The sequence below is a fragment of the Mustela erminea genome, chromosome 17 (genome assembly GCF_009829155.1).
Source record: "Mustela erminea isolate mMusErm1 chromosome 17, mMusErm1.Pri, whole genome shotgun sequence".
Taxonomy (NCBI): Eukaryota; Metazoa; Chordata; class Mammalia; order Carnivora; family Mustelidae; genus Mustela; species Mustela erminea.
Genome location: NC_045630.1, coordinates 27,451,182 through 27,473,508, shown reverse-complemented (window position 1 = coordinate 27,473,508; position 22,327 = coordinate 27,451,182). Strand labels below are relative to the sequence as shown.

The 22,327-nt window shown below is 40.3% G+C and overlaps 1 protein-coding gene and 1 long non-coding RNA gene across 4 annotated transcripts; one reads left to right on the top strand and one right to left on the bottom strand.

Annotated features, from left to right (window-relative positions):
- Positions 1 to 261: 261 nt before the first annotated feature.
- LOC116575849 lies at positions 262 to 7,674 on the bottom strand. 2 transcript variants are annotated; one of them, XR_004279974.1, is made up of 3 exons: positions 7,559 to 7,674; positions 1,899 to 2,458; positions 262 to 730 (listed from the first exon to the last, which is right to left on the bottom strand). It is a non-coding gene; the product is annotated as an uncharacterized LOC116575849 (long non-coding RNA). The 2 variants fall into 2 exon arrangements; XR_004279973.1 differs by lacking the exon at positions 7,559 to 7,674 and adding an exon at positions 7,162 to 7,521.
- Positions 7,675 to 7,714: 40 nt separating this feature from the next.
- On the top strand, positions 7,715 to 20,396 carry CACYBP (calcyclin binding protein). 2 transcript variants are annotated; one of them, XM_032317435.1, is made up of 6 exons: positions 7,715 to 7,796; positions 12,075 to 12,294; positions 16,753 to 16,849; positions 17,101 to 17,200; positions 18,519 to 18,616; positions 19,816 to 20,396. In XM_032317435.1, the coding sequence occupies exons 2-6, from the start codon at positions 12,189 to 12,191 to the stop codon at positions 19,970 to 19,972; spliced, it is 558 nt and encodes a 185-aa protein (XP_032173326.1). In that variant the 5' UTR covers positions 7,715 to 7,796; positions 12,075 to 12,188; the 3' UTR covers positions 19,973 to 20,396. The 2 variants fall into 2 exon arrangements, with proteins under 2 accessions (XP_032173326.1, XP_032173325.1); XM_032317434.1 differs by having other exon boundaries at positions 7,735 to 7,949.
- The last annotated feature ends 1,931 nt before the right edge of the window (positions 20,397 to 22,327 follow it).

The window sequence follows — 22,327 nt, the reverse complement described above, 5'->3', positions numbered from 1 at the left end:
AAGGGAACTTTTAAAAAATTAGATACCTTGGTTTTTTTTTTCTTCCTCTGGGAAAGAATACTTTTAATTACTTAGCAAGAGGATTCTGTTGTACAACTTACTCTTTAAAAATACCCAAACTCTTAAATACCTGATTTTCTTGCTTCAATGACAAGAAAATGAGAGAATGGATGAATGCTGTCGTTTGAACACTGTTTGACTTGCGTGTGTGCATGACTGGTAGAATTTTACACACACAATTCCTGCCTCTTTGTATGGGCAGCCACCAAGCCAGTGAATACACATGTGGCCAAATGAGAGTTCAGTGGCCTATGTTTCTTACTCCCAGATAGAAAACTGTTTTTCCCCACTGGTCGCCATGCTGTTGCCACACTGAACTAGAACTGCTCCCGAACAGCCTTCCTCTCTTCTAGTGACTTCCGTGTAACACAGGCAAAGCCCTTCATTTTAGGAATTTCCTTCTCTCTCAGAAGTGGCCAAAATGAATCCTTCCACGTGGGCTGCACCTCCCCAATGATGATCATGAGTTTTAACGAAAAAAGCAGATGTTTACAAGTGGCTCAGTGACTCCAGTCAGCTGTCAGGTGTCCCCTTCCTAGCTTCCATCTAAAAGACTACATGTCAGGTTTATTTCCAGAGGAATTTGTTACCAGTTATAAAAATATCTTCATCAACGTGTCCCATTCTTCCCATCTCCATCTTTGGTTTATCATTGGTAGTGTTCTGAAAACTTAAAAAAGAATCATTCAGTAGAACATAAACATTTTAAGTTACATTCTTTTTTCATTGACAGTAAGTTACTATGTAAAATCTTCCATTAAAATGTGATTTTAATAACTATATATTATATATGGAATAAAATATAGGCAACTTAATTATAAGTATACAAATGCATCAAGACTCTGGTGTCATGAAAGCACAAGAACAAAGCTAGAGATGGTCCCAGAATCCAAGATGACCCAATAGCCTTTTGCATCAATTTGTCCATTTTTGGTATTTTGCATAATGTATGGATCCTCAGTTCAAATGAAGGGAGAAGTTTCTCAATCAGCATCACTTCCTTTCTTTCAACTCCTACCTTTCCCTTGCTGAGGAGGTAGTAGAAATTCTATACCGTTTATTTTTAGGAATTCTAATTTTGTCCATGACTTCTCTAATGAAAACAGGTTCTAGAACAAAGGAATTGATTGGCCCAAACAGTGCTGACTACAAAAGAAACATGAGGAATCAGCCTCTGTAAACACTGACCAATTAGATGTTTCCATAATTCCATGTATTATGTATAGTACATGCTATCAGTGTAAATGTATGCTTGTTAAGAAAAGTGCAATTTATTGTACATTGTCCCAACAAATGTTTACTTTTATAACAGTTATGAACTTGGATTAGTATCTTGTTTTCATGTGTGAATGAAGCCTTGTGAAATAAACAGATTCAACCAAGAAGGTAACAAGGTGACTGTTTTTGTGAGTCAGTGATGTTTTCAGTGCTTTGTGTTGCCCCTTTGGCCCCATTAAGCAGTAGTAAACATTGATTCTCAAGTTCATATACCTCTTTTTGATTTGTTTCTAGTTGACTTTATAAACATCTGAACCCAATGTTTATGTAACATGTTTTTAAAGAAAGATTTTATTTATTTATTTGACAGAGATCACAAGTAGGCAGAGACACAGGCAGAGAGAGAGAGAGAGAGAGAGGGAGGGAAGCAGGCTCCCTGCTGAGCAGAGAGCCCGATGCGGGGCTCGATTCCAGGACCCTGAGATCATGACCTAAGCCGAAGGCAGAGGCTGTAACCCACTGAGCCACCCAGGTGCCCCTCTGTAACACTTCTTAAGGGACCCTAGACTCTGGTCCATTTAGAAAGAACCAAGATGCCAGGAGTTTGCTGCAGGCTTTACCTTGCCAGAAAGATCCTGTGCACAGCAGCACTGATGAGGGCCCTCTTCTCTCTCTAGAGATTCCTTCATTGCACGGAACAGACACCCTCACAGCTAGTTTAATAGTAATAGGACAACTAATTAAAAGGAATAGGTGTATTCGTCTCATAAAGGCCAAACAGTTGGGCTTGAAGAGGCACTGGGATGAGGATTGGAATGCCATCAGGAACCGAAGCCACTGTTTTCAGTCATGCTTCTGCTCATCTTGCCAGGTAATGCTTATCAGCTGCTGCTGCTGCTCCCTCTGAAAACAAGTTTTCCTGCTTCTAAGTGCACACCTAGCAAGTTCACATTTTCTCTTCAAGTGATCAGCAGAGATGGACTAGTATCTTGTGTCCCAATTCCAAAGTCTCATGGAAACCGAACTGGCTAATCCTGGATGAGGTAGTTGCTGCAAGTCTTTCAAAGTACAGCACAGTGGGTGCTAGCATAATTTAAGCCGAACTCCAGAAGGGTTCTCAGAAGTGGAGGCAGAGTGCAGAGAATCCCAATTTGCATTTTGTTCTGGGAGTCCATGGAACCTGAGTGAAATCCAAGAGATGAGTCAGCTCCTCTTAGAATTCAGCATGTATTAGGAATATTAAACAGACATTGTAGAATTACAGTTTGTAGTTCAAACCACAGACCTCTTTTGTTTGGCACATGTGGTATTTTTTTTTAATTTTTGTAGTTTTTTTTGTATTTTGGTCATCTCTATACCCAACATGGGGCTCAAATTCACAACCCCGAGATCAAGAGTTGCATGCTCTTCCAGCTGAGCCAGCCCGGCACCCCTGGCCCATGTGGTGGTTTAAAAAATTAGAAATGTTACATAAAATGTAGAACAGCAAAATTATTCAGAAACTATCTACTGATTTGATAGTTAGAAATTATGAGTGTTCTTAACATGAACAGTAAATGAAAGTCACTTTTCACTACTGAAGTTCCTAGACTTAGTGAAGTTACATGTTAGATTGTAGATTTATGTCCAGAAGGAATGCAAATCCCTACTTTTCTCTCTTCAGTGGACTGGATACTCCAAAGGTAATATATGGCTGATTACCCCGTCAGATATCAGCCAGTTTGTATCCAACTTTGCAACCTTACACTAACATTCCGTTATTGCAGTGCCTCGGAGCGCCTGGGTGGCTCAGTCCAACTCTTGGTTTCTATTCAGGTCACAGTCTCTGGGTTGTGAGATTGAGCCCTGCATCAGCTCCATGTTCAGCGGGGAATCTGCTTGAGATTCTCTCCCTCTGTCCCTCCCCCCAACTCTCTCTCAAAATCTTTTAAAAAATAGAAATAAATTACCTCTAAGGATCCATTATGCAAACACTGCAAACACACTTTGATAACAGTGTTAATATCTTATTGGTTCCCTCATTAACTGAGTTGAATAAAATATTTATCATGTTCCTTTTAAATTTGCATGGGATTCTTGATTTCAGCTTTTTGAAAGTCTACTGTAATAGAACTTTTAATAACTGTCAAAGGGAGATAGAACAAAATCTTTTAAAAGTTTACTTGTAAGGAAAAATTGCAAGGAAGTTCAGGCTTTAGCACAGGCTCATCAAATAGAAATTATAGTATTTAAATGACAAAAACAAGAATAAAATACAGATTACCAGGTCTATTTAATTAATTCAAGCAAATTTACTGACTGCCTACTGTGCCAGTCTCTGTTCTTAGTGCTCAAAATGAGGTGAACAAGAAGATCCTTACTCCGTGAAGTTTTAACTTTAGCACAGAATTTTTCTCAAACTCAGAGAAATACTGACATTTTGGGCCAAAGAATAATTTCTTTGGGGGGCTATCATGCATACTGTAGGATATTTAGTAGCATCTCTAGGCCCGCCCCACTAGATATAGTAGTATTTCCCCACTTGTGACAATCAAAAATGTCTCCAGATGTTGCCAGATGTGGGGGAGGGGTAAGCAAAATGTCTACCATTGCTCCCCAACTGAGAATGACTGTTGTAGTTGGCAAGACTAATAAATTGCAGGTAGTAATAAGTACTATGAAGAAAAACAGGGTAAGAGGGTGGAAATGGTGAGTGGTGGTGATGAGGTTGATGGGATGATTTCTGATATGTAAACTTGGCTAGCCTACACTCCCCCTCCCACCCCATTCAGCCAAATACTAAGTGTTGCTGTGTGAGTATTTTGCACATAGTAATTTAAAATCTTAATCAGTTAGCTTTGAGTAAGGGAGATTATCTGGGATAATCTGGGTGCGGCTAATTGAATCAGTTGGAAGGCCTTAATGCTGGGCTGTTATTTACTTGAGAGAAGAATGGAATTCTTCCCTCCCTGGCTTCTGTGGAAGAAAGCTTCAACCTGTTCTCAGGGGGTCTGCCTAGAATCTGTTCTTGCTTGGGTGGCCTATGAATTTTGGACTTGCTTAGCCAGTTCCAACAATTGCATAAGTTAATTCCTGGCAATAAGTATCTGCTACTGATTCTGCTTCTCTGATTGAAACCTAACCAATATAGCCGAGAACAGCCCTTTTGAGTTACTTTTCAGAGAACTCAGTGAAGATATGATCTATGTGACCGTCTGGAAGAAGAGCATTCCAGAGAGAAAAGCAGAGTACAGACTTCGAGGTGAGGACAAACTCCGTGGATTCAAGGGCAATATGCCCTAACCCTAACCAGAAAGGAGGGGAGCAGTGAGAAGAGTTCTGTGAGATGATACTTATGATACTCATAAAGGTAAGATCAGATCACGTAGTATACGGTAGGTCATGGTAAGGAGTTTGTACTTAGTCTAATAAGCCCAACAGGAAGCTATTGGGAGGTTTTTACCAAAGGGATATAATGATTTGAAAAGATGACTCTGGCTGCTCTGTGGAAAACTATCTGTGGTGGTGATGGGTGGGGAAGAAACCAGTTAAGAGGCTAAAAATCCAGATAAAATAATTATGGCTTGGTCTTCAGTGGTAGCAGTGGAGGTTGTGAGAAGTGGTCTGATTATCCACATATTTTGTAGATAAGGCCAGTAAGTCTTGCTACAGGATGGGAGTTAGGACCAGAGAGTGAAGACTCAAGTATGATTCCTTGGCCTGAGCAATTAGGAGCAGGAGGTAACCATTCACAGAGCTGGAGAATAATTGGAGAAACTGATTTGGGGTATAAAGAAGATTGGGAGGAGATTTTGGGTGTGTGTGTGTGGGGGGGTGGTTTTGTTTGTTTATGTTTTCAGATAAGCTAAATTTGGGGTACTTCTCAGACATCCAAGCAGAAACAGAGTCTGGAGCTCCAAGGAGATGTGTTGCTGAAGACAATGATTTGGGTAATAGATGGTATTTAAAAATCTTCTGACTTTTGTTAAAAATAGAACTACCCTGGGGTGCCTGGGTGGCTCAGTGGGTTAAGCCGCTGCCTTCGGCACAGGTCATGATCTCAGGGTCCTGGGATCGAGTCCCGCATCCGGCTCTCTGCTCAGCGGGGAGCCTGCTTCCCTCTCTCTCTCTCTCTGCCTGCCTCTCCGACTACTTGTGATTTCTCTCTGTCAAATAAATAAAATCTTAAAAAAAAAAAGACTTAAAAAAAAATAGAACTACCCTATGACCAAGTAACTGCACTACTAGATATTTACCCAAAAGATAACAAAAATGCTGATGTGAAGGGCACATGTACTCCAATGTTTACAGCAGCAATGTCTACAACAGCCAAACTATGAAAAGAGCCTAGATGTCCATCGACTGATGAATGGACAAAGATGTGGTTCATATATACAACAGAATATTACACAGGCATCAAAAAGAATAGAATCTTGTCATTTGCAACAATGTGGCTGGAACTAGAATATATTATGCTAAGCGAAATAAAGACAAATACCATATGATTTCAGTTACGTATGGAACTTAAGAAACAAAATATGAACACAGGGGAAGGTAGAGAAAAATGAGATAAAAATAGGGACACAACCCGTAAGAGACTCTTAACTATAAAGAATGAACCCAGGTTTACAGGATGGCATAAAATGGGTGATGGGCATTAAGAAGGGCACTTGTTGGTATGAGTACTGGGTGCTATATGTAAGTGATGAATCACAAAATTTTACTCCTGAAACCAATACTACCGTGTATGTTAACCAACTTGAATTTAAAGGTTAAAAAAAAAAAAAAAAGACCAGCAATATAAACAAACAAATAGATAATAAAATCTTCTATTTAGGCTATCAGGTGGTAGGTAGGCAGAGTTGCCCCAGGTGCATAATCAAGCAAATGAAAAAAATCACTCCATTAGGTCAAGCTTTCACGCAGTGTAATGGGCTCTTCATTCCTATTTAATTAAATATAAATAATTACAGGCCTTAACTGTAACTTTTTTTTCAAAAAACATTAATAACTAACATACAACAAATGCACTGATCTCAGGAGTTAATTCTATCAATTTTGACAATTTCAGTGTAACATTTCATTTCCTCGGGAAAATTCCCGCCTACTCGTGTAACCTACAAAAAGATTGCACTCCAGTTTATACCTCCGTGAAATTTCTACAAAGGGAACATACCCGTAAACCAACATCCATATCAAGACACAGGACATTATATAAACCTCAAATGCCTCCTCGTGGTTCTGTCATTGACCTCCCTATCGTAGGGAAGACTATCCTCTGATTTTTAACACCGTAACTAACGACTTTTGTTGGTTTTAGACTTCATTTAGACAAAACCAAGCGACATAAACTCTTCTAGCTGGCTTCTTTCCCTTAACGTCAGGTCTGTGAGATTCAGGCAAATTTTAAGTAACTGTAATTTGTCTATTTTGGTACCACATTCCAGAGTCTTCACTATAATGGCCAGCCTGCACTTTTCTAGTAGCTTTTTCCTTCTCAGACTTGATTCTAATCGCTACCTCGGACGATATACAAAGCTGAGTGAGGGTTATTTGACTTCTCAGAGGTTACTGTTTGTTCCCAGCCCTGCTGCGAACGTTTTATGGCTGCCAAAAGCTAAAATAATATGAAAAGAGGAGGAACATAATGTAATCCCCGAAACACTCGGCCTACATTTTCTCTGGTTAACAGCCTCAGTTAAATCCAATTCAAACCGGGGTTAGAACTAGAGAGTTGCAGAATGTTCGGTGAAGGTTTCGGAAGTACCGTTTCACCACTTCTAAAGTCAACAAAAAAAGGCGGGGCCACAACTGCGGCGGAAGACTGGTGGGGGCGTCTGGCATTAGCCTCTTTAACCCTTGGCTGCTCCACTGGGTCCCGTCACGTGGCCAGAGCAACCTCACCTCTGGTAGCGCTAGGTGATGACGCCACCACATCGCAGTTGTTAAATCGTGATGATGACTCCAGAGGGTCATAACCCACTGAAGCCGAACTATTCCCTTCAGGGTCCTCTACGCTAAACGTCTTCATTCTTTTCTGTTTCAACGTAAAAATGCTGCCCCTTGTCCCCCTTTTTGGTCCTTTTCTCACAGACGCTCACAAATTAACCTCGGACAAGATGGCTGCCTAGCCAACCCGGTGCCCTAGAAGGGACGGAATCAGCTGACTTTCTAGTCAACTTCCGATTTCGATCCCGAAGACCGGTACGTTATTTCCGGGGTTGGGTTAAGGTAGGTCAACGAGCAGTTCTAAGCTGCGACTGCGCAGCCGGGACACGCGAGGTCAAGGTATAATACGTACAGTTGCCCGGGCAGAGAGGAAGAGGCGTTACTCTTCTCAGGCTGTTGGTTTGCTCGCGAGAGTTGAGCGTTGCTAGGAGGCTCGGTCTAAGGGGTGGGGCGAGGTTCGGTGGGGCGGAGCTAAGCGAGGCGGGCAGCGCGCGCGCGCGCGGGTTTGGGGGCGGTGCGGCGGCGACGGACTCGCGAAGGTTCCAGAGGCGCCGCGTGCGGGAGGCGGGCCGGGTCTCGCGCCGGGTCTGGTGTGCGCGCAGGCTTGGGGTGCTGCGACTCGTGCGGGTGGGGCCGGCGTCCGGGAAAGCGCGTTCGGTGTGGTGTTTCCTGTTCTCTCCCCTGCGCGTCTGCAGCTCGGGCCTTGCTTGATCAGCTCGACCATGGCTTCAGCGTTGGAAGAGGTAAGGGTACGGCTTCATCTTCCTCACTCGACCGCGCGGTGTGTCGAGCGCTGTCGCTCGGAACTCGCTCCCGCCCCCCGCCCTCGGCCCTGTTTCCCGAGCTGAGGTGCCCGGCGGCCGCCTCCCAGGCTCCCTGCGGTGTCGCCGGGTCCCCGAGCTTCGCCTCCGCCGCCCGCCTGCAGCGGCCTCTGCCGGCTTCCGGCGTCCCGCCTCTGTGGCCCCGGGAAAGTTGCCGATGGACACCCGCCGCTCTGCCCCGGCCTTGCGGGCGATTCGTGCCCGCCGGCAGGGTGATCCGGGCTGTGTCGCGGTCCCCGGCTGCAGGTAGTGCCTGCGGTGGACCTTGGCGAGCTGGTCACCTTCACGTTTTCCTCAGGCTCCGTCCGCTCGCGCAAAACGAGCCGGGGACGTGAAGGTTCCTTCAGGCAGGTTGCAGAAACCGAGGGTCGGGTGAGAAGTCTGCCCCCGGCACTTGACTTCTAGTGCTGTTTTCTCAACGCATATGAGCAGCGGGGTTACTTTGGGCGAGTTGTGGCGCGCCTCTGTGCCGCAGTAGTGTCCATTTCAGAGGGACCCGCGAATAGTCCTAAGTGTTGAAAAGAGTGCGTGTCAAGCAGCAATGTGCTGTATGCGTTTTAAAAATAAAGGAGTTGGAAAGTTGTAACTATCGGTGGGAAATAGCCTTTCTCTCTCTCAAGCTCTGTGAACTCGGAACGGGGCGGCTTAACTTTTTTGAAGGTTTATTAGCTTGAACAGTTACCAAATGGGAATAATAATATTTGATTTGCTCTTTCCTGGCCTCAGTAGGGTGTCACTACATGATACTATTATTCACAAGAAAGTGTTGATTATTAATAGATTTGTTTTCTGAAAATGTTTTTCTCAATACGAACAAGTTGGAGAAATCTCAAACTTGGTTTGGAAGTCTAAACATCTTTAAATGAAGAAAATATGTGTGTGTATTATACTGGATACCTTGCCCCAGGTTTATGTTAACGTGTTCACAGATTTGCCTTGGTTTCCATGTGCCCTGAGGAAACGGTCTCTGCAGTGACTTTACAGTTACACACGTGGACAGATCAGTTATTAAACCTCTGCAACATAAGGGATTTTTCTCGGTTGAGGTACTTGAAAAAATACACACTTAGGGACACTTCAGGATTTGTTTTTCTTTGATATAAAATGCATTGCTTAACCGTTTTTTAAAGTGTATTTTTAGTACATTCAGTGTTGCATCACTATTACTACTGTATAATTCTACATTTTTATCATTCTGTCCCCAAAAGAAAAGTATTAAGTGTCTGTCTGTCAAGCAGTCTCTTCCTACTTCCCCCTCCCTGAGGCTGCCACTAATTACTTTGTCTCTATGGATTTGCCAGTTCTGGACATTTCATATAAATGGAATCTTACAGAATATGGCATTTTGCTTTTGGCTTTTTTCACTTAACAGAATCTCTAGTTCGTCCACAGTGTGGCATGTGTTTCTTTTTATGTCCAAATAATGTTCCATTATATGGATATGCTACATTTTGTTTCTCCTTAACCAGTTGACGGACATTTGGACGATCGATTTTTGGCTATTAGGAACTGTACTGCTGTGAATACTGTGTACCACTCCTTATGTGGACATGTATTTTCAGTTCTGTGAGGTATATACCCACGAGTGGACTTGTAGGAGCATGGGAACTCTTTTCAAAGTGGCTGCACCAGTTTACATTCCCACAAGTTGGGTACCAATATCGGCCCACCCTCTTAACACCTGTTATTTTAGGGGGTGGTTTTGTGGATGTTTTAGTGGGTGTGAAGTGGCATTCTGTTGTGATTTTGATGTGCATTTCCTAAATGACTAAGGATGTTGAGCATCTTTTCTTGTGCTTGATGGCTGTGTTCAAGTCCTTTGCTTATTTTGAGCACTTTCGTTTTAATGCTTCCTGGTGAACTCACAAATAGGTAAGATAAAGCTTGAATGTGTTAATAGGTGGGGATAAAAGGGATTGAGATTTTGCATAAGGAGAACAAATGAATGCCAAGGTAAATTAGATGAGAAACTCCTGTGTGCTGGAAAAGTTCCAAAGGGATCGATTTTACTGGTTTCCGGTCTGCAAATAACAGAACTGTGGAATTAAAAACAGGCCTATTGGGAGGTTGCTTCAGACTTGCAGTGACTCCTTTCCTTTTCAAAACTGGCTGGAAAGAGGGCTTGAGGATCCCTTGCTTGGAGTTTAAGAAGCCTGCTAGAGAAAGGATTCCTTGCCAGTCAAGAAATATAACATGTTGGGGCGCCTGGGTGGCTCAGTGGGTTAAGCCGCTGCCTTCGGCTCAGGTCATGATCTCAGGGTCCTGGGATCGAGTCCCGCATCGGGCTCTCTGCTCGGCAGGGAGCCTGCTTCCCTCTCTCTCTCTCTCTGCCTGCCTCTCCATCTACTTGTAATTTCTCTCTGTCAAATAAATAAATAAAATCTTTAAAAAAAAAAAAAGAAATATAACATGTTAAGACTTGATATATTTTCTGTTTTTTTGTTGTATTAACTGAATCCTTATTCAGGAACATATACCGATTTTACATTTCAAGATTTTTATCATGTTGATAGTAAAATCAGTGTGAATTTTTAGATCATGATAAGATACTGCGTTGAATGAAAGCATCTTAGTTCTGTGCTCAGAAGATGAAATTGCAGGATTTTTTGTTTTAGCAATGTGAGTTTTGGGGGGTTAGGGGAGTAGATAAGACAGGAGACTGCCACAGTTGGACTTTGTATTTACCATCCTCATAGTTACAGGTAAGTGAAATAAGGGCATCAGAGTTAAATGAGATAATAAAAGACTTAGGGTGAAAAGTGATTGTTTTTCTGTTACTACATTTTGTAAGACTTTCAAAACAAAGACTTCAGAATTCTACTTGGACATTATACTGAGTTATCAAACATGTGAATATTTTTATATTGAGGTTTTTTATATGCTCTGAGGCTACAGTATATAATGTCGTATTACTATTACCAAGCCAGAATGTAAAGTTATTTTTGAAAAATGAAACCCTTGTTTGTAAGGATCATGTATTTGCAGTATGTCAGAAGATAATGGAGAAAAGATTTTTTTTTTTTTTTTTAAGATTTTTTTTTAATTTATTTACTTGACAGAGAGAGATGACAAGCAGGCAGAGAGGCAGGCAGAGAGAGAGGAGGAAGCAGGCTCCCTGCTGAGCAGAGAGCCTGATGCGGGGCTCGATCCCAGGACCCTGAGACCATGACCTGAGCCGAAGGCAGTGGCTTAACCCACTGAGCCACCCAGGCGCCCCTGGAGAAAAGATTTTTAAGCTGATTATCTCATAGTGTCTTTAACTCTTGAACTTCATAAAATGTTGGCCATCTCTCTAGCAAGTAGAAATAGACACCTGGTAAGCAATATATTGGCAAGAGAAGAAAAGAACGGGTGGTTTTTTTCAGTGATCCAGGACTGTGCCGCCATTTGGGTTGTTTGTCTAGGTTTTTCTCTTCTACGGGGCAACTAAGACCCAGACTTTTGAGTGCAATGTTAACCTGGAGATTGAGAACAAGACTTTTTCTTAAAATCAGAAATATGTCTCTGTTTTTTTAATCTTTTAAAAAGCATAAGCTTTTTTATTTGTAGTATTTGGGGTAGGAACCAGTGAGAAACCACCATAGAAAGTAGACTGTCTCTGTAAAGTTGCTGTAGCATTTCACCTTGTTCATTGTGTATTTGCTCATTGGTTTTATTTTAAGATTTTTAAAATTCCTAATACCTGATGACTATGAACAGATGTCATAAGGAAACCCATAATTTTTTTTTGAGATTCATTGAACTTTATGAATCACAACAGTATTTTGTAAATAACGTGTTTTAAAACAGGCTTATAACAACAAACAAACTGGAAAATTTAAGCTTGATAAATTACATTACTATAAGTTTTCCTTTAAAAAAATAGGAAGCTTCAGTTATTTACAGTTTATTAGGCTGGAGAAAAGAATTTCAGGTTGCAATCCAACCCTAGAAAATTTAAATGAATCTCTTAATTCTTAACTCTTCAGTAAACTGAATGACCAATAGGCACAATATCCAGCTGTTGTTTTATTTATCATAACTAACTTACCTTCTGTTTTAACACAGCTACAGAAAGATCTAGAAGAGGTAAAGGTGTTGCTGGAAAAGACCTCTAGAAAAAGAATACGTGATGCCCTTACAGCTGAAAAATCCAAGATTGAAACAGAGATCAAGAACAAGATGCAGCAGAAATCACAGAGAAAAGCAGAACTTCTTGACAATGAAAAGCCAGCTGCTGTGGTTGCTCCCATTACAACAGGATATACAGTGAAAATCAGTAATTACGGTATGACTCCCTATCCTACATCCAGCTCTTTTTGCCTGCCAGCAACTTATTCCTGAGTAGTGACCCACTAATACTGAAATAGTCTCAGTGTTTGATTTTGGTAGTTTGAAAGAGAAGACCTGTTGTTACTTTATTAAGATACTTTGGAGGAGTTGAAAAAGTAAAGAATAGATTTAAAAGCTGTCAACAAGAGCAAGATGATTCTGTGCGAGTAGCAACAAGAATGAACCTATTCTGAAATATTGTTGAACATATAAGGAACACAGCTCTTTATTTTAATTCTGTTTTGGATTTTACTTTGCCAGACAACCACCAGTATTATCTATGGAAAGGAATCTAGGCAAATTCGAGAAACATTTTTGAGTGCCCAATCTGTGCCACTGTTGTGCTTGGGCTTGTGGATATACAGTAGTGACCAAGATCCAGTCCTTGCTCATGGTGTGGTTAGGACACAGACATACAACTAATACTATTACATGTAATGGTACCATTTTCTCTCAGATAATTTTGGAACAGTGCAGCTTGAATCTGATGAGCTCTCTTAAGGGGAGGGACAGTCGTTTTTCTTTCTGCTCCCAGTATCTAGCACATAGTAATTGCTTAATACTTGGTTGAACAAAGTGAATAGAGGTGTGTGAAGTTTTGTGGGAATACAGCTGATGTAGCAGAAACCTGAAATGAAAGACTGAAGCAGGAAATGGAGACTTAACACATTTGAGTTTGAAGGGGGAGTTTGGGGAGTATAAGAAAAGGGAGGGGATTGTGTGCGCAGAGGACATGCTTAGAGCCATGAGAGGCAGCTTGTGTTTTCCCTGTTGTCATAAGGAAAAGCAGTGTGTGTTGTGTTTAAGAGGTGAAGTGTAGTGGGCACCTGGATGGCATTGTTGGTTAAGTGACTCCCTTCAGCTCAGATCATGATCCCAGAGTTGGAGGTCTGCTGCTCCCTCTGACCCTCCCCCATCTTGTGTGCTCTCTTTCATATAACAAAAGCTTTTAAAAAGAGATGTAGTATAGTACCATAAGGAGCTATGCTGTTTACTTACCTGACTACAGGAAGCTGGTCTGAGCTTGTAGGATTGTGGCATATACCCAGCAACCGTGATTTGTGTTAAGGGAGAAACTGTTCTCAATGTGGAAGATGAACTCAGTGAATGGGAAGAAACTAGGTGAAGGTCTGCTGAACCCTCTAGAATGTCTTTTTGGATTAACATTACATTTCTGTTCTGTAGCACTCTATGGAACTTAAGGAACGGTCAGGGATATATAGAGAGCCTATATATACAACAAATACATAAACATTTTTATTCACTTTATGTGAAGTTTGTATGTTTTTGGTTGACAGAATTCATCTAGGTTCGTCAGATTAGATTTGGGTGATTTGGACCATATTTTACTTTGTCAGTGGAGGGAATTGAGAAAGTAGTGATTGCCTTTGAACTGTTTAAGTAGAAATGATTATGAAATTAGAGAATGTTTAGACATCCAGTTTAGTAGAGAATTCTACAGTACATCTACTTTTTTAAAAATTAATATTAAAGATTTTTATTTATTTGATAGAGATAGCACAAGTAGGCAGAACGGCAGGGAGAGGGAGAAGCAGGCTCTCCACTGAGCAGGGAGCCCGATGCGGAGCTCGATCCCAGCACTCTGGGATCATGACCTGAGCCCAAGGCAGCTGCTTAACTCACTGGGCCACCCAGGCACCCCTACATCTACTTTAATAGAGAATTTTCTTTAGTAGAGAATACATTTACATCAGTAGAGAATTCTACAAAATTTTCACAAAAAGAAAATGAGCTGCTCTTAATTATTTTTTTTTTAAAGATTTTATTTATTTGACAGAGAGGGATACAGCAAGAGAGGGAACACAGCAGAGGAGTGGGAGCGGGAGAAGCAGGCTTCCCACTGAGCAGGGAACCTGATGTGGGGCTCGATCCCAGGACCCCAGGATCATGACCTGAGCTGAAGGCAGACACTTAACGACTGAGCCGCCCAGGTGCCCCTGCTCTTAATTTTTTTGAGTATAGTTGACCTGATGAAGTTTTAGAATATAAGTGAGGTTCAGCAGGGTGGAATCTGGAGCCGACTACATGAAAGAATTCTTGAGACATCTTTGGTGCAAAATGGTGGTTTATTAAAACACAGGGACAGGACCCGTGGGCAGAAAGAGCTGTGGCCCTGGGCTTGTGAGGGGTGACTGGTATATACTGTGGAGTTGGGGAGGTAAGGAAAAAGGGAGGGGTTGAAAGAACTTTCCTATGCTAAAGAGGTCCTACAAGATACCAGAGGCCTTGCCGATACCAAGTTAAAGTGGTTTTCCTTTTAGTAAGGCATTAACAGTAAAAATAGTTGGGAGAGTAATGGAGCAGGAGTAATGTCACACTCCTGCTGTCACACGTCCTTTATCAGTGAGCTTTAGGTTTAGAAGAAATTTAACTTTATTTACATTTCCCTCTGCCTCAGCCTCCCTCAATTTTAGGGAGGCGGGGGAGATGATGTTAGGGTTTCTGGAACTGAGTTGTGGGTCTTTGGAAGTTAGGCTGTTGGTAAGAACAACAGCCTTGTAAATCACTAGGATATTTGTAAACTGAGGGAGACTCAGGTCTTGCAGGATTGTGATTTCTACAAGTTTACTATTTTTCCTTTAGGGCAGCCAAAAATGCCTGAGGAATGTCACATATCCCATGGGGGGGGGGGGCTGTTGCCCGGTGTCAGCTTCTAAGTTGTCCTCAGCTTGCCTTCTGTTCCCTCATCAGACCCACAATGAGACATTCATTTCAGGTGTACAGCACAGTGATCAGCATCTCTGCTAGGCTGTGCTCACTGCAAGTGTCACTGTGCAACGCTATTACAGTATCGTCTCTATGTTCCTTACACTGTACCTTTTATTCTTCCCAGTTTATTCATTCCATAACCAGAAACCTGTACCTCCCAATCCCTCCCCTTTACCGCTGTGCCTAGATCTTCCTCTTAACCCCCCGCAACCACTGGTTTGTTCTCAGTATTTATGGGTCTGTTTCTGCTTTTGTTTTTTTTTTAGATTCAACATACAAATGAAATCATATGGTATTTGACTTACTTCACTTAGCATTAATACTCTCTAGGTCCATCCCTGCTGTTGTGGATGTTAAGATGTCCTTTTCTTTTTTATGGCTGAGTAATAATTCCGTTGTCATATATACTACATCTTTACCCATTCATGGACACTTAGGTTGCTTCCCTCTGGCTCTTAAAAATAATGCTGCAGTAAACATAGGGATATATGTACCTTTTAAAGTTATGTTTTTGTTTTGCACAAGTAAACACCCAGTAGTGGAATTACTAAATGATAATGGTATTTCTGTTTCACATTTTCTGAGCAGCCTCCATCCTGTTTTCCACACTAGCTGTTGCAGTTTACATTCCCACCAACAGTGTACATGGGTTCCTTTTTCTCCATATCCATCCATACCCACGTCTGTTATTTCATGTTTTGGGAATTTTTTTTGTTTGTTTTTTAATTCTAGCCATTCTGACAGGTAAGGTGACATCTCATTGTAGTTTTGGTTGGTAGTTCCCTGATGATGAGTGATGTTGAGTATCTTCATGTGTCTGTTGGCTACCTGAATGTCATCTTTGGGGAAATGTCTGTTCAGGTCCTCTGCCTTTTTTAATCGGATTTTGGGGGTTTGCTGTGGAATTGTATGCAAGTTCTTTCTGTACTTTGCATAGATCATTTGCAAATACCTTCCATTTAGTAGGTTGCCTTTTCGTTTTATTGATGATCTTTTTTTTTTTATTTTTTTAAAAGATTTTATTTATTTGACAGAGGAAACACAAGCAGGGGGAGTGGGAGAGAGAAGCAGGTGTCCGGGTGAGCAGGGCTTCATCCCAGGACCTTGGGACCATGACCTGAGCTAAAGGCAGATGCTTAAGGACTAAGCCACCCAGGCACGCCCCTGGTGATCCTTTTTTATGCAGAAACTTTTTAATTTTAGCTTTAGTACTGCTTTTGCTCTTGTTTTCCTTGCCTCAGGAGCCACACCTAGAAAGATGTTGCTATGGCCAATGCCAGAGACATTATTGTCTGTGTTGTCTTCTAGGAGTTTATGGTTTCAAGTCTCACATTTTGGTCTTAAATTCATTTTGAGTTTCTTTTTGTGTGTGGTGTTAGTAAAATGAAGTACTCTTAATGTGTAATGATCATATTCCTTATTCTTAGGAATAAGAAAACCACAGGCTTTGTTTTCAGGAAACCTGGGTTTGAATTGAAGTTCTACCACAAGCTAGATACCTAACTTTGGATAGATTATATAACTGCTATGAAGCTCAATTTCTCCATCTAGAAAGTTTCTTGTATTTTAATTTTTCCCATGTTTCTATTACTAGAATTTAGTTTTCTCCGGGCTCAGGAGCAATATGCACTTGCTGTTCTAGAGCTAGTGTGAGACTTTATTCATGTCCCTTTTTTGTTACTAGGATGGGATCAGTCTGATAAGTTTGTGAAAATCTACATTACCTTAACTGGAGTTCATCAAGTCCCCACTGAGAACGTGCAGGTGCACTTCACAGAGAGGTGAGTTCTCGGCGATGGGAAATAGTGATCACCAAGTCAGAGGTTGCTTTATTACTGGTTGTTTTCTTTGCAGTTTCTAAAACTGCTTAAATTTAGAGTTCTCCTTTACACCTGCTTTAAGAGCCTAATCTTAAAAACACCAAGGATGGCCATTTGAACATCCTGAAATAAAACTTGTGGCTTTTTTCCCACAAGAGCTATAGAGCATGTCTTATAGAGTCAGGGATAATGTATTCACTGTTGTATTATAGGTCATTTGATCTTTTGGTAAAGAATCTAAATGGGAAGAGTTACTCCATGATTGTGAACAATCTTTTAAAACCCATCTCTGTGGAAGGCAGTTCAAAAAAAGTAAGTTTGCTTTTTTTTTTTTTTTTTTTTTGTCATTATGTTGTGAAACCTTATTAAGTTGAACCTGGTTGATTTAGAATTGAGAGGAACTAGAATTAATTTATCCTCTGTAACAGGGATCAGCAAACTGTAGTCTGATGGCTGTATTACTGGAACAATGCCAGGGCTCATTTTTTGTGTTGTCTTTGCCTTTGATTGCACTGTAATGGCAGAATTAAGTAGCAGTGTGAGAGAAACCTAAAATAATAACTGTCTGGCCTTATTTCAACTCCTGTCTTTAGAAGAACAGATTATTATAAAAATATTTCATTAAAATCTAGAAGGGAATAAACTTTCAAAATTGGTTAAGAGTGAGACTTGAGTTTTCATGTCAGTTTTGTCGCTTACTAGTTGTGACTTTTTAGCAGCTCACTTAAGCATTCTGAGCCTCAGTTTCCGCATTTGTGCAATGGAAATAGTTAATTTTACAAAGTTGAAATAGTATACTGAACGGGAATATATATAAAGTACTTATATTAATGGTAGCTATTCTCAGAAAACTATCTGAATTTTTGATAACATAAAGGGATTTAATTAAGCACTTAGCCTAGCTAAAAGTAGTAAAACCTATAAAAATAAATGGCTTTTTAAACTACTGTTCACACTTTTCACTAACTCAGATAATCTCCTTTCTATTTCAGTAAGGTTTAATGCATCTGTACATAGACGTACCATTGTACCATTCTGCCATCTGTGTTTACACTGTTCTGTAGCAGTTTAAAGGCAGTATTAGAATATAACATTAATTAGCTTGTGTCTTACTGCTCCTTCTTTATCCATCAATCCCAGAGTTGAACAAATACTTAAAAGAATCCTAGGAATTATGGATCATTGTTGAAAGAGTTGTATATTATTTTTATTTGTGCCTGTTTCTGATCACTCTTACTGTATTATTCTCTTCTTTCAGTCACCAAATTCCCACCACACTTTTTTTTTTTAATTAGACACACCAAAATTATCCCATTTTATGGCCTTTGATGGCCTTACTTCTTGCTGTGCCCTTCCCTCTGGATCTTGGGCCACAGCTCAGGTTTCACCTCAGAGGCCTTTTCTAATGAAGTTCCTCTTCCAAACCCCATTAACCCCTTTTTGTCTTAAATATATTTGAAGTTTTACTTGTTTATGCTCTCTTTTATGAGTCCTATTTGTAAATGTACTACTACAACCTACGACAGGTCCTACACATAATAGTAACTTGACTGAATAAATGTTTTCCACATAATCATGCTTATTTACCTCCATGTGTTGTAAGTTGTACTTTACTCTGCTCTTCTTCCAGGTCAAGACAGATACTGTTCTTATCTTATGTAGAAAGAAAGCAGAAAACACACGGTGGGACTACCTGACTCAGGTTGAAAAAGAATGCAAGGAGAAAGAGTAAGTTTACTTTGATTTCTTTAAGAATTTAAATATATTCTTTGCTGGGATTATAGATTTCTAATACTTTGCTGTTATGAATAAGAGCTGGCTAGTAGTTTGACCATTGACACCTCTTAATGTCCAGTGTTTTTAAGGAGGGCATAGATCCAGCAAGTTGCTTTTTATGGAGGGCTTTAATTTTGGTTGACTTTCTTGCATTGTGTGTGTCCCCCCCACCCTGTTTATTTGACAGAGATCACAAGTAGGCAGAGAGGAAGGGAGGCAGGCTCCCCACTGAGCAGAGAGCCTGATGTGGGGCTCCATCCCAGGACCCTGAGATCATGACCTGAGCCGAAGGCAGAGGCTTTAACCCACTGAGCCACCCAGGCACCCCTCTTGCATTGGTTCTTAACCCTGGCCAGTGGTACATTTGTGAGCATGTGAGAGTGAGTGAGCATGTGCAGGGGAGGTGGCAGAGCAGGAGAGAAGAGTCCCCAAGCAGGTTCCATACCCAGCACGGAGCCTGACATGGGGCTCCATCTCCATCCTGAGATGGTGGTGACTTGAGCTGAAACCAAAACCAAGAGTTGGATGCTTAACCACCTGAGTCACATGGGTGCCCCGCCGGTCCTGCTGCTATACAGATTCTGTGTCCATTCCCAGAGATTCCATCTCATTAGTTCCAAGAGAGGCCCAGATACCTAGATCAACTTTCTGAATTCCACAGAAGTTCCTCATATGTAATTAGTTTCACTGTCATTGGTATAGAGTGCAAGAGAATATTTTTATCCTACTTAATGGCTATTCTGAAAAGTGTTTATTTAAAGATACTTCCATTCTAGGTCAAATTGTTCCTCTGCTTGAAATGTCCTGCACTGGCAGTGTCCTACATTGAGTCTTTAGCCTTCCTCCTTCCTCTCACTCCTCCCCTGTAACCCGGTACACTTGGTTGGTAGAGTTAGGAACTATCTGTATCTGATTTGATTTTAAATGTAGAACAAATTAAGGAGTACAGGACTATGTCTTTCTCTTGTATCCTCAGTGCCCAGTTACCTCATTCAGTACCAGATTACAAACATGAGGAATATGAAGTTACTTGGCCTTGCTTGGACATTGGTTGAATTAGAGGCACGGATGACATGGAGGACCATAGCAGTAAATGGGATCATTTAGGTACAGATCTGTCTCCATTACTGATTGTGTTTTCTTTTTCACAGAAAGCCCTCCTATGACACTGAAACAGATCCTAGTGAGGGATTAATGAATGTTCTAAAGAAAATTTATGAAGATGGAGATGATGATATGAAGCGAACCATTAATAAAGCCTGGGTGGAATCGAGAGAGAAGCAAGCCAAAGGAGACACAGAATTTTAAGACTTTAAAGTCATTTTGGGAACTGTGATGTGGAAATAATGTTTCCAAGGAGGAAATGTTGGTGAGCTGCACAGATAAATTTGACAAATAACTACTTACACAGCCTTCTTCTAAGTAAAGGCAGTGAATTTTCCCATTTCCTCCTGGAGGATTTATTTAAATAAAATATGCTTATTAAACACTTCCTCCAAAGATGGTTTCCTTAGTAATCTGGGCATTTTGTTCAAAAAAGGATAATATCGTATTCTTGTGTGAAATGTAAAACAGCAAGTCTTGCCTAATGATAATGCCACATTGTGTGTATTTTTGTTCAGCTAAGAGGTAGAAAACAAAGTTCTTGTTTGCGTATAAGTTCCTGATTATCAGCTCTCACCATTGTAAGAGTAAGTAAAAATAAAACCTGAATTTTTGCATAAAATGCAAATTCGTACCTTTGTGCTTCAAGGTTGCCATACTTTTCCTTGAGCAGCTTAAGTAATAATATATCTACCACACATTACCATGGCCTACTAATCCAGTCACAAATAACTGTTCTCTAGATTTAAATGCTCAGAAATAAAAATTAAACTTGAAAAGGAAGACATCTTTGTATAGTACCAGTTAGTAAAGTGCCACGGATCAGATGACTTTCAAAAGCTGTGACCAGAAAACAAACATCCATCTATTTCTATATTCAATAAAGTTAACTAGGTTTTTGTTTGGTGGAATAGTTCTACCTCTCTAGGAGTATGTCAGGAAAGGCTTATTAAAAGGGAGGATTTCTTTTAGAATTCCACCCTCCCCCAAAAAAATCCAGAGTTAAGAGCAAACTGCAAGACTCCTGTGATCTCTATTACTACATCATGTTTATCAATGCAATCAGATAAGAGAAAGCGATTAATAAGAAAAAATACAAGAGGATTAACCAAAACTACTATAGTTAGTAGGAGAATTTGGTAAACATGGTGTAGGGTAAAAGTTGGTAGGGTTTAAAATTAACAAATAGGGTGACTGTTAATTTAACAAAACTTCAAAAAAAATTAGACACAACCTCTACAATAAAATTCCCGACATTGGTACATAAATAGAGCAAACAAAAAGATCCAAGGCATCTGGAAGTTTTAGAATATAGTAACAGCATTTCAAAAACTGCAGGAGAGCTGGGCATTTGAGATCATAGCCAGACAGATCAAAGATCTAAATGTAAGAACGAAGCCAGAGAGTACTAGGAGACATGGACAGAACTCCACCTTAACCTAAGAGTGAAAGAAACTACTGTGTGACTTACAATCTAGAAGTAATGAAGCTAAATATTAGTAATTTAACCACATAGTGTTCATGTGGCAGAAAAGCTCCACAGTAACCTCCAAAACATGACATAACTGAGGATTTCCAAATTACGAAGTTCATAGGAAAAGGAATGTAACTTTTAACTTGTACTAAAGATGCTCCCCTCCTTCAGAAGAAAAAAACACTATCTTTTACTGGAAAAACTTAGAGAAGTTCAACCTATTGAGAGTACAGGGAAATACCCAATACAGGAATGAAATAAAGGTTGTGGAAGTTAAAACTCCTACAGAAGCATAGCTGGTAATACCCACCAGAATTACATATGCATTTATCCTTTTTGACTCACAGTTCTACTTCTAGGCTCTTTCCCACAGCTAATATTGGCAAAAATGAATGATAAATGCAAAAAAATAGAAATACCCAAATGCCAATTAATTGAGGACTATCTGAATAAACAGCTGGGGAGGGGGTTCTTATAGTCACAAAAAGAAATGAATATTTCTACATACAGAATGATCAAGATCCAGGAAAAAACAAAGTGCAGAAAATTGTTTATGGTATACTTACCTTAATGTCCAAAAGGGTGAGACAGGTGAATACACAGACATATATACATATTTACTTATTTCAGAAAGCAACTAGAAGAGTAACCCAAAACTAATAATGGTTACCAGTAGGGAAAAGGATGAGGTCGGATGGAAACCATACTTGGGAGTGTATTTTTGTCTGCAATTTTGACTTTAGAACCATCTAAAATTTAACAATTTAAAAGCTAAATAAAAAGTAATCCTAACATTTGAAAACAAACCTAACCAAGTTGCAACAAATGTGATACTTGCAAGTGATTTAGAACACAGTATTTTGACTTTCCATTGCTAATGCAATGGGAGTTCAAAGACAAACCCACAGAAGTCTTAACACTGATCACTTAGGAGTAAAATCAGTGTATGCTGAAGCAATTTTTATGTATTATAAAGGTAATGAATAACTCGAGTCATTAAGAGTTTATACCTTAACAACAGAATCGATACAAACTTACATTATATTTTTAAAATGCATATTTCTTAGCAACATCCCCCAAAAGGG

Excerpts from the sequence above, each read along its gene's own strand:
- CACYBP (XM_032317434.1), top strand. The coding sequence starts at position 7,929 with ATGGCTTCAGCGTTGGAAGAG. Across the intron at positions 12,295-16,752 it reads AGTGAAAATCAGTAATTACG|GATGGGATCAGTCTGATAAG; the intron begins GTATGACTCCCT and ends TTTTGTTACTAG. Across the intron at positions 16,850-17,100 it reads CAGGTGCACTTCACAGAGAG|GTCATTTGATCTTTTGGTAA; the intron begins GTGAGTTCTCGG and ends GTTGTATTATAG.